This window comes from Ursus maritimus, unplaced genomic scaffold, assembly GCF_017311325.1.
Source record: "Ursus maritimus isolate PB19 unplaced genomic scaffold, ASM1731132v1 scaffold_13, whole genome shotgun sequence".
Classification (NCBI taxonomy): domain Eukaryota; kingdom Metazoa; phylum Chordata; class Mammalia; order Carnivora; family Ursidae; genus Ursus; species Ursus maritimus.
The window spans coordinates 45,491,754-45,503,798 of NW_024423675.1; the positions used below are offsets into that span (position 1 = coordinate 45,491,754).

General features: G+C 41.8%; 1 protein-coding gene across 3 annotated transcripts in view; it reads left to right on the forward strand.

The window, feature by feature from the left end:
• HECA (hdc homolog, cell cycle regulator) overlaps positions 1 to 9,498 on the forward strand; it is a 46,072-nt gene extending 36,574 nt beyond the window's left edge. Inside the window, exons 3-5 of one of the 3 annotated variants that reach the window (XM_040627854.1) lie at positions 2,708 to 2,862; positions 5,881 to 6,064; positions 6,149 to 9,498. In XM_040627854.1, coding sequence (XP_040483788.1) covers positions 2,708 to 2,862; positions 5,881 to 6,045 — 320 coding nt within the window. In that variant the 3' untranslated portion in view covers positions 6,046 to 6,064; positions 6,149 to 9,498. Of the gene's footprint in view, positions 1 to 2,707; positions 2,863 to 5,880 lie in introns of all 3 variants that reach the window. The other 2 variants (XM_040627853.1, XM_040627852.1) reach the window with 2 other exon arrangements.
• Positions 9,499 to 12,045: the final 2,547 nt, after the last annotated feature.

Consider the following 12,045-nt stretch of genomic DNA (forward strand, 5'->3'; position numbering starts at 1 on the left):
GCACTGTGTATGGCTTAAAAGCATCTTCAACGACAATAGAAAGGCCATGTTCTAGGCCGCAGGAGTCCATACTGCAGCTGATGATACACTGCTGAAATCACTTGTAATTTCAAGTGGGGAAGGTCATTGCCATGCTTGCCCTTTACCCATCACTGCCCCCTGCAGCCTCCAACTCTAGCCTCTGTTCTCTGACTCTTCCTTTGAGAAGATGGTTTTGTTTGGTCTTAATAATTTATTAAGATTGATCTAATTAGGAAGTTCTTATTGTGCTTCTTTACTACTGAGAACCACAGGTGACTGTTCTTTCAGGAATCTCCTTTTTGTTTGAACTCACAACCCTACAGTTTAGCCATGTAAAATGCTCTGTGTTTACAACAAGTATAATCATAACTGAAACAAATCTAGAGACTCTAGGCCGGGAGTTCCCAGGAGTTTTCCCAGAAGTTGGTGTCACACAGACATTAATTTAAGTCTGGACGTTGCTACTTATTATCTTTGTGAGCTTGGGCAAGCTAAGCCAGCTCACTGAACTTCAGTTCCTCCAGTCTGGAGCGGGAATAACAGTACTGCCTACTTCACAGTGTTGCTGGGAGGGTTAAGTGAAATGACTCACGTGGCCTCCTTAGAGCACATGCCTGACCCGTGCATGGTGGGCCCTCAGTAAAAGTTCCCTATCAGCTCTGTGCATGGTTATTGCTGCTACCACCTCCTCTCTGTGTCCGTCCCTCCTCCCACCCTTCTCGGCAGCCCACTGGGTATCTTTGAATGTTAGAGAATTGCCCCAGGTAAATCTAGGAGGGAGACTGGAAATGTGTTTTCTAGTGGGTTCCTGGATACTTGAACTGATATCATGAAAAGCTGTGAGGCCACTCCCAAGTGGGTATGGCATATGAAATCTTTTTCTTTTCAGCTTTTTAGAGCAGAGATGGGCACTATTACAGGAAGCTCTTGGGACGCCTGGGTGGCTTGGTTGATTTAGCATGTGCCTTCAGTTCAGGTCATGATCTCAGGTCCTGGGATTGAGCCCCGCGTCGTGCTTCCTGCTTAGTGGGGAGTATGCTGCTCCCCCTGCTTGTGCTTTCTCGGTCTCTTGCTTTCTCTCAAATAAATAACATCTTAAAAAAAAAAAAAAAGAAGTTCTTGTCACCCTTGCCTTTTTTTGGGGGGGGGGCATTGAGGCCTCCAAGATTATAATGTCTTTGGCTATTAATATACCCCATCCATTTACCCAACATATAGTTATGAAGTGCTTTCTCCATTACAGACATTGTGCTAGACAATGAGGATGTGTCTATAGCTACAAGGATGAAGCTGCATCCTGGTTGGCTTAGTTTGGCTCTAGAGCAGATAAAGGATGCTGCCATGGACAGGAGTGGAGAACACTGGGAAGGAGACCTGTCTTAGGGGAAAGATGAGGGCATTGGTGTGTGTTGGGGTTGAAGGGGTGTTGGGACTTTGAGTGGAGATGTCTGTCTAGCGAGCATTATTAGAAATAAGCATCTGGGACGAACACTGGGGAGCTTATTTTATAACAGGGGTGGTTCAGATCTTAAGATTGGAAGAACTCTTGAATAGGGAGAGAAGAGAAAGAAAAGGAAGAGTATGTGACAGAGCCCAGGACCACGTCTGAAGGGTACCTTCCGGGAATGGATGGAGAAAGGTGAAAATTAGGCCTGAGAAGTAGGTTGTGTGTGTGTGAGAAAACATGGTTCCTACCCTCAAGGAGGCAGAGAGAGCCTTGTAAGCAAATGTAGTGAAGAGTTACCCTGTTAGTACTGTTGACCTCTTTCCAGAGAGTAAGGAGCAGGCTGGTATTAGCATCGAAAGGTGAAGAGCCGTGGTTTGGCGGCTGGCACGGAGCAGCGCATTCTGAAGGAGTATGCTCTCCTGAGCGTAGTTTTCGGCGCAACGGAGCTCCCTGATCCCATCGTAGAGAGCGGCAGTGTTGCTGTTCCACGCTGTCTGGGTGGATCCTGGACGTGCCCAGTTTTTCCTCCTGATTTGAATCCTAACTCTTAGGATTCAAACATAAATGTAAACAAGGGTGACCTCTTTTCCTTTGTAAGCATTAGATGTGAACAAATGATGGAGGAATGGAGTTGTGTCTCTTAAGAGTCCAGTAAATAGTAAGACATTGGACTCCGTTTAAATAACCACTTACAAGTAATGATCCTGGTTCCTTAATTAAATATGGTGAGGCTGAGCAGCTTTGGAGACAGGGACAGTTAACACAGGAATTGTGGCTGCCGTAGAATTCTGGGCCACCAATACCAAGACAGACTGTGGACTTTCTTATGATGGGACTTGGTGGACAAAAGCCCGTGACTGCAGACCAGCGTTGTTGGTTCAGACTCCGTGCCACACACAGACTTCTGAGCAGAGAGTCCTGCGTGACCACTGGCTGGTTTGTAGCATTTGTGGCTTGGTCATTTGAATTGGATGTCCACGTTGTATATCTGGCAGTACTTTTTAGAAAAGTGAATTGAAGCAATATTTAATAAGATAGAACTTTTAAGTATATGTCCACTCAGCAGTAGTTAGTAATTCATCATTATTCTGGAAGGACAGCTTGGGGGTATGGGATGAATATGACCTATTCTGCTTCTTATTTTATCTGAATGATAACGTGTTCGCTTATAATTGATAGATCAGCCCCTTTTTTAGCCCTGACGACGGCCATTCTCAGCGTTGTGTCTTCTGTGCACAGGGAGGCTCATGCACCTGTACGCGGTGTGCGTGGACTGCCTGGAAGGGGTTCACAAGATCATCTGCATCAAGTGTAAGTCGCGGTGGGACGGCAGCTGGCACCAGCTGGGCACCATGTACACCTACGACATCCTGGCCGCCTCTCCGTGCTGTCAGGTTGGTATTGACCCCGCAGGGCGAGCAGTGCATGATCTCAGGCTTCTGCCCCCTGGCGAACATAGAGGAGATAGAGGGAGCACTGTCGTAAGTTTGGGAGAGGGTGAGGAAGACAGCGAACGGCCGTACACCCCACCTCCCCCCGAGTCAAGGAATGATGGCTGATTTGCCACAGTGTGACAAAGCTATTGCTGGAATACTCTGCAGCCATTAAAAGGGAGGTACTGTAGAATAATGTATAATTAATGGGAAATATTTTTAGTATATTAAGTAAAAAAGGTAGTTTATAAAATGCTGTAATAGTATGCTTCTGTTTGTGAAAAGGGACTATGGAAAGGGATCTGCTAACCCGTAAGCCGGAGGCTGTGTCCGCATGCTGGGATGCGGAGTGGTTCCTTTCGCTTGTATTTTCTTATGTTTTGTGTGATTAACCTGTACTTAGGTTCTAATAAGAACAAATCATTACTTAAAAGGAAGAAGAAAGTTTTACTTTCTTTAATAGATGGGATTTTCTTTTTGTGTCTTTTTTGTGGGTAGCGCAGTTACCCAGGAACTGCCTGCCTGTACGGTGTTGGAGGCCACCATGAAAGATTTGGAATCCTTAAAGCACTGCTGAGAGGAAGCATTTTCCAAAATTCATCTGTCACCAGAAAAAAGGGAAGTCTGGGAACACACATTAAATAAGTCCATGGAAACACAAGAGACAAAACAAAATCCCTGGAAGTATCTTGGTTTATTTCCAAGTGCTTGGGGGAAAAGAAGGCCTTGTTTTAGAGTTCCTTCATATTCATGGGTAGGAGAGAATTTTACTTTGCTCTTTAGTCGCCAAGCCTGGCTTTTAATATAAATAAGTGTGAAACACTTTATTAGTTACTACATGGCTTTGTTATCTTTAGCACTGTGGTTTGACTTTTTAAAAAGAGTAATCTGTGATAAGCTGTGCTGGTTGAATTAAAAGGTTGGCAGAGTGGGTATTTCAAATATACTGTGTCTGTACTTGCGTTCTCAAAAGGGGAGTATGGTCAAGAGAGACCTAAATGGCCTTTCCTGGCCTGTCATTTGATTCCAGGTAGGACTGACTACTTGTACGCTATTCCAATATATTGACCACATTTCCATTTTAAAAATCCATTAGCCTTGGAATGAGATCTCATAGTCTTTCAGTTACACACTGTGGCTTTTTATAATACCCGGCTGTGCCACAGTGCCAGCGCTGGAGATGAGAGAAACGGAAGGAAGTGGCTCCTCTCTCTTCACACACACAAGAGAGGGTTCTCTGCCAAAGAAATAAGAAAGTAAAAGAATTTGGGGCCATTCATTGGTGCTAGAAAGGACCTGGGAGAGCTAGTTGAGCCTCCTTGTTTTCCACACACAGTGGCGGTCTTTTTACCTAGGTCTTTACAAATGTGTCACAGCCATGCTAGAACCTTGAATGCCCTGCCTGCTGTTCTTTCTACTATACCACTGAAAGGGATTCTTTCCTTATCTTTAGGGAGAAAAGCAGAATGGCATCCTGCCATAGCCAACCTGTTGGTACTCATTATGTATTTCTACCTTAAAACAATATAAGCTCAGACCTTTATTTTCTAGCCTCCAACTAAAGCAGAAAACATGTTTGATTACTCTTTGGCTTTAAAAAAATGTCAGTTAACTACAGTTCACTCTTGAACAACATGGGAGCTAGGGGCACTGATCCCCTGTGCGGTCGAAAACCTGTCTATAAATTTTAACTCCCCAAACACTTAACTACTAATAGCCTACTATTGACCGGAAGCCTTACTGATAACATAAATAGTTGATTAACACATATTTTGTATGTTATGTGTATTGTATACTATATTCTAACAATAAAGTAAAGGAAATAAAACATTATAAAGAAAATACATTTATAGTACTGTACTGTATTTATTTTTAAAAATCTGCTTGTAAGTGGACCCGTGCATTTTAACCCGTGTTGTTCAAGGGCCAAATCTGAATTCACTCTGAAGGTGCACATGTTAGATGAGACTAAGGAATCAACAAAAGTCTTCTATTAAGACTTTGAGCCAAAAATAAGCTTAATGGTTAATTGAAAGGGATAACAGATTAAAGGGAATGACTAAAGAGAGAGATTTGCCCAGAATTTCATTTTTGCTGTTCAGAGTGATTATCAACTAAAAGGGAATTTATCTTAGCTACGGAAAGGTCGTCCATGTCATAGCTAAGAATGTGGGCTCTGGAATAAGCTACTTTGGTTCAATCCCCCGGCTTTCTGCTTCCTAACTGTGTGGTCTTGGTCATGTTGCTATCACTATGTGCCTGTTTCTTCATCTGAAGTTCTTTCATTACATTTTTAGAATGAATCTACATAGAGAGACTGTTGTATTTATCATTTCTGGTTATTTCTTTAAGTTCTTGGACCTTTTGCTAAAAGATTCCAGTCTTGTGCTGTTAGAGATCCAGGCATGAATGAAGATTTGGTGTGTGGTGGTTCCCAGAAGCCTCACGATACACAGAGCACTTCTTCCTGGATTGTTCGTTTTGCTGGTGTATTTTCAGGAAATTTTATTTTTACATCAAAGAAAACAAGTGTAGTAACATCAGAATGAGAAATGTACATGAATTTTTAAAAAATAAACAGCACGGTCCACGAAGTTCCACGAGGCTTTGAATGAGGGGCATCAGCTTCAGCCGCCCCTTACAATCCAGGGGGAAGGGGTGTCGGATTATGAGGGGAGCTTCCGTGGAGAGAGGTTCAGGCAGTGCGAGTTGGGCATTTCTTCCTACCAGTAGGTGCCAGTGCTAACACTGCTGCAGATCCAGAGGGAACTGAGGAGTCAAACTGTCAGACGGATGATGAGTCTTTGAATGTCTGTCTTCTGCTCTGCTTACCCTGCTTTTGGTAATAGGGACGCTTGGCCCCACTCTTGATCCGTTCCTCAGACATGACTGTGCTGCATTGTGGTCAGGGTGACTGGGACGGTGTGGGGCGGCGGAGGGAGGGGCACGGTGGCTGACGCGTCTGTGTCTCCCCCGCAGGCCCGTCTGAACTGTAAGCACTGCGGGAAGCCTGTGATCGACGTGCGGATCGGGATGCAGTACTTCTCCGAGTACAGCAACGTCCAGCAGTGTCCGCACTGTGGGAACCTGGACTACCATTTCGTGAAGCCATTCTCCTCCTTCAAAGTTCTTGAAGCTTATTGATGAAAGCTTTGCTTTAGTAATAGCTATTTTATTGACCTTATTTCTTTATTACATATCTTTTATAGGGAAACATTCTGTGACATGACTTTCTTTTCTAATTTAAAGGAGAGTTCCTTCGTGTATGTGTGCCACTAAAATGGGCTTGGCCCCTTGCCCTCTCTTGACTCCTGAGTGTTAGTCTGTGGTCCTGACCAGAGCCCAAATGGATAATCCCGTGAGTCTGGGGTAGCGGTTCACTAGCACTAAGAGTCTCTCACGCGGCTTTTAAGGTGGCGGGGACGATAGGGTGAATTTAGTAAAGGGATTATGTGGTTATCAACTAAAAGCATGTGGGAGTTGGAAGGAAACTCTTATTAAAATGTTAACTGTCTAAAGGCCTACTTTTAGATCTGCTCTGGGCCTTGGGAAAAACATGGGAGCCGTGAATGTAAGTCTGTGCCCGGAGAGCTGAGGGTGTACTGGCTCATCTTGGTTCAGTGCTGTGCCATGCACACTGACCTGCAGATTATCTGAAAGTGGACACGGGTGCTGTTTCTATCACCTCTGTGACTTAGCAGGTAGTTTTCCTATGGAAAATTCTATCCAAATTATGAGACCTATGGAAACTAGTGGTGTTGCAAATATTTTTGGGTAAACTGACCTGTAACAGAGAGAATATACTACATGAATTTGGAAGTGATGCACATGGACTCAAGGGGGCAAGATCAGGCAGAACCCTATCGTTGGAATTGTGTCTTTGAAGTTGGTCGGAGGAGCTCTTAAGGAGAATCCATGAGTAACATGATTTGGGTGGTACTGATTTATGTAGGTTGCGCTGTCGAAGTGCCATTTCATGTCAGATCCTTCTCACAGGTAAATCTCACAGCCGTAGACCCTAACTGGTGAATTTCAGAACCATCATTGCCATGCTTTATCTTCCACGAAATTGTTACGGCCACATTTTACCCATTTAATGCTGGGTTTCCCACGTCATAGGTTTGACCCTGCGAAGGAAAGGAAAAAATTGCTTTGTGAGGATATGAGGAAGAGAATAATAATTTTAATATTCCTTTTTAAAGTATTTTTCAAAACCGCGGATTGTAATGTATAACAGTATGTTTGAAAATAGATCATTCTAAAGCTCTCCACGATACTTCACCATTAGTGAAAAAAGATGGTAATTTGTGTAACTTGATTAGTCAGGACATTGGGCTTTCCAAAATACAGCGTTTTGTTAATTAGAGCTTGATGATTTAAATAGACTGACACCCATACTGTTAGAATTGGAATTGGAATATAATTTCTCAAGAATGGATTTGGCAGTTTCAAGTATTTTACACATATATGCTAATAGGATGTTGAAAGTACAGTCTGTTTTATGGGTAGCCAAATTCGGGGTTATATGAACAGTTTGCTTTACTTGTTTGGTTTATACCATTTTTTTTTTTTCTCAGAAAAACAGCTGTTTTTCCTCTCAGAAGTGTTTAGGTATAACTGCAAGCAAGTTTCACTTTTACTGTATGAAATATTTGATGTTTTGTCTGAAACAACAGAGCATTGAAGAACCAATATATCAACTAATATTCTTATCTTTCAGTTTGGATGATTGTAATTCTGTTCACTGCATCTAGTTTGGTGTCTGATGGTCTGAAAAATATTTCACAGTGGGGGGAAATGCTCAGGGCCTCTACAAAGCAGCAAATCGATATTGGTCAGACAGTATTTGATGCAACCAAAAAAGGTCTGTAGGACGTAGCCCTTGCAGATTTGTCCTTCACACACAGAGCTGTAATTGTGAATTAACTGGTTCCCCACTGATTCTCTCCTGTACCCAAGTATAAAAATTGGTAAGTGTTTCATGTCTTGAGAGTAACATTTGAATTTCAGTTCTGAATTTCAAATGGAGAGTAAAATATTTGTAATGCTGTTTTTTAATGCACCTAAAATTTTATAGCGAAACCTGCTTAGTATTATTGTCCTAGATCTTAAAGTTGACAGATCACATTCACAAGCCCCTTGGTCAAAAACTGCTGTGAGTGTGGTGTCTGACGCATTCAGTATTTTCTCCTTCGATTGGTTTCTACTCTCTGAAAAATAAGTAGGAGGAGTTTTCCCTGTAATTGGATAAAATTTGCTCCTGGCCTTTATTTGGACCACAAAGTTAGGATTCTGTGGATGCGGCAGTTCTGAAAAAGGAGAGGCATGGGTATCATCTGAGAGTATCGTTTGCCTTTAAGGCATCACATTCTCATGTAAAGTAGAAAATCTGGCTTATTTGAGAATAAAATATAATGAGTATGCAACAATGTGGAGAATAAATCTTATTTTGGAAATCTGCTGACCTTAGTATTTTCACCACACTCCCTCGAAGTACTTTGCTCTGAATACCTTGGTGGAAATTGGAGTATGTAAAAAAAGATGACTATTTTTTGTTGTGGTTTGGATATTAAAGGATATTCGTCATCCAGGAGATCCATTTTCTGTTTTTCTGATAAATAGCGTTCAATAAAATGAACCACTTGCAAGTGATTAATAATTTCAAAGTGATTTTTCATCTTTTCTAACTTTTTTTTTAATCATTTATTTTTAAGAGTTCTGTACCTGGAACAAACAAAATTGTACTTGCTTCAGTTCAGTGAGAAACCATTTCTGAAGGCTTTATCGTTTCCTCTTCAGGCTGACTCAGTTCTCCACTCTCTTGTGGTTGCATCCGAAGCAAGCGATGTACCAAGTTTATCAGCTGCTTGATTAAAAGATAGACATTAGCCATGAAATTGGGCAGTGGGATGAATTACTCCAGCCTAAGTAAGACAGAGCTCTCGCCAGTCTTTCATGTCCACGTTGTGCAAAAGAAGGTTATTTTCAGAGTAAAAAGTATTTTCATATCTTTTGGGGGGAAATTAACTCTTCAGGAGAGAATATTATTAGGTGTTTAAATACTGAAACTAACAGGCTGGTGCATAACTTAGTGGACCATGAAAACTAATTTGCTGAAATCTTGTGTTTTGTCCTATAAGACCAACGCCTCACGTACACTCTGTTCTCCTGTGCCTGGGTCAGGACCTCCATGTGGCTTCTCCTCTTTGGTCTCCTGGTTGCAGCTCTTGAGCAATTTTAGTTGGACGTTTGGGGAGGACTTGAGGAGAAAGCGCTCCTGTCCAGTGTTCTGGTTCCTTTAGTGGGACGCCGCCTAACCCAGCTCGTCTCTACGTCCTGTTGACTTTGTTATTATTCCAGGTAGTTGAAAGAAAACACAACAGATGGGCATCGTTAAAACCAGCTCCAAAATATGTTCTTGTCCTAAAGATTTCTTGTCAAGATGTCTTGGATTGCACTTTTGTTGAGGGAAGACAGTGTAAATAGCTAAAGAATGTTGATAAAACGGAAACATTTGGTTATGGAATTGTGTGTGGTGTTTGAAGGTTTCTGTTTGTGAAATGTATGTATTAAAAATAATAAAATTTCAGAAACTAACGTTGTACTCTCTCTTTGGTGTGTCACTTTATTTTTTGTTTGGGTTTCTGGATTTTGGAGCTTGGGCCTGTTTGATCAGAAAAGATAGTAGGGAAGCCTTTCTGGGGTTTGATCATAGTCTGTTCACTGTCACTGCTGCTAGTCACGAGAACCATGGACTTTTTATGCTGTTCGATAGTGGTGGGTCGCGTGCAGCCTACCTTCACAATAAAATAAGCGTTCTATATAACAAAATTCTTCCATATGGATAGTCCAAAATTATTGTTCCGGTTATAGGAAATTCCATTGAATGGGTAGACAGTCCTGTTCTACAGATTTTTCTTAGGTTCCCAGGCCTGTAACAATTTTCATAGTGAAAAGACTTGATCATATGCTTCTTCATTATAAGAAAATGAAAACTGAATTATCATTAAGCCTCTTGTGACTTTATGACTGTGGTCAGGTATGTTTTATTTTTTAAATCTTGTTGTCCCTTTCATTTCAACTATCATTCTCAGCTAGTGGATTGAAGCCCCCAGAAACACTGGAGCACAGGATAAGATGTAGAAATGTGGGTGAGGGACGTGTCTCCCGCCTGCCAGTGGATTCAAAGGCCTGTCTTCCCACTTATTTACTACAGACATCTTTTTTTTTAAAATTTTTTTATTTATTATTTATTCAACAGAGATAGAGACAGCCAGCGAGAGAGGGAACACAAGCAGGGGGAGTGGGAGAGGAAGAAGCAGGCTCATAGCGGAGGAGCCTGATGTGGGGCTCGATCCCAGGACGCCGGGAGCACGCCCTGAGCCGAAGGCAGATGCTCAACCGCTGTGCCACCCAGGCGCCGCAGACATCTTAGGCATAAATTTTATTGTATTTAAAGACCCAAGGACTCAGGATATTGTGGTTTCTGCTAGTGTAATTTGTTCAACAAAATTCCTTTGAAATTGTAGGAAAAATACAGTTCTTACCGTGGCAGAGCAGAAAGAAGAAACGAAGTTAAGCAGTGATTGATAAGAATTAAATTTAATGGGAGAAGAATCTTATTGGTTTGTAGTGGTTTCCATTTCTTGGCTTATATTGTTTTCACTTCAATTTAGCAGCAGATTGCTATTATGCAGGCTGTTTCTTGAGTGAAGAGTTAAATTTTGGAAGAAAAGAAAGCTTGCCTTGAGCTTGTGTTCTTTTCATGTTTTGTTAGCTGGCCATAGTGGGGATGAGCCTTATTTAATGAATATGAGATACCTTTGAAGATAGTTACTGTTTTAAATAATTTTTTAAAGGCATATATTTCCCTCTAACGGCGCCCTTTGGCACTGCGGCGATGACTCCGTACGAGCTCCATCTAGTGTTGCTCCGCCTCAGGGACCGCAAAATAAAAATTAGCCAAGTACTGGGTTTGATGGAGTTCAGTAGGACGACACTGTTCACGTGGTTGGTTTCAGCAAATGGAATCCGCTGCCATTGCATAATTTCCCGGTGAGGGATACTGTGCCAAGTGGTTCTGATACACGCGATTGGAGACTTAGATCATGTCTTAAAATCAAGTTTAGAACTTTCTAGTTACATTTCTCATGAATCTAAAAGTAAATATCGTAGCCATAAAAGTCTAGAATTTAGAGGTGCCAGCATTTAGAGCAAGGGCTATGTTTTCGGTTGTATTCACAGTAGTACATGTTTGTTAAGTTGCGTTACTATTTTCTTACTTTAGAGAGAAATGGAGGCCTAGAAAATTTAAATCTATGTAATGCATTCACATGGTTAATGGCTAACCAAGAGTATTAAGTCTGGGTTTCCTCTTAGTCCTCCAAATAAGATCAATGGGTGGGTACTTTGTTTTCAGCTATGAGATATTTTGGGGTTTATTTTCACAAGACAGTAGATTTAAAAGGTATGGTAGCCCTCGCGTTAGCCACACAGGTGCTAAAATGGCAGTAATTCTGAGAAGTTTCGCCGAGCCCTTGTATAATGGTGACAAGTACATTTGAAAGCATCCCCTATTTTTAGGAGGAAAAAACCAAAGAAGATCACTTTTATAAAAGGGAAAAAGAATATTCGAAATCAGTAGTTGTGTCTTTTGCCTCATTTTTCGTGCATTAATTTGTTGACATTTGTTCCCTTTTATTCAAGCATTGCTGGGATCTGACTTTGAGTTGTGTTTTGATTCAAACATGTCCAGCTGTCAGATTTGATAGCATTGGTCTCTGCAATTTGGGCAGGGTTTTCCTTTTTGACTAACTTTTCAAACAGTTTCTCTTGGTGTGTTTCATTTTCGGTTTCTTACTATTTTGTCTGAAGCTCTGGTATCTCAGACTTTTTTTTTTTTTTTTTTAAGATTTTATTTATTTGACAGAGAGAAAGAGAGCACAAGCAGGGGGAGTGGCAGGCAGAGAGGGAGAAGCAGGCTCCCTGCTAAGCAGGAGTCTGATGTAGGGCTCGATCCCAGGAATCCGGGACCATGACCCAAGCTGAAGGCAGATGCTTAACCCACTGAGCCACCCAGGTGCCCCTCTCAGACTTTTTTGAGTTGCTAAACCTGAGCACTCTTTGTTTGTATTCCACACAGCC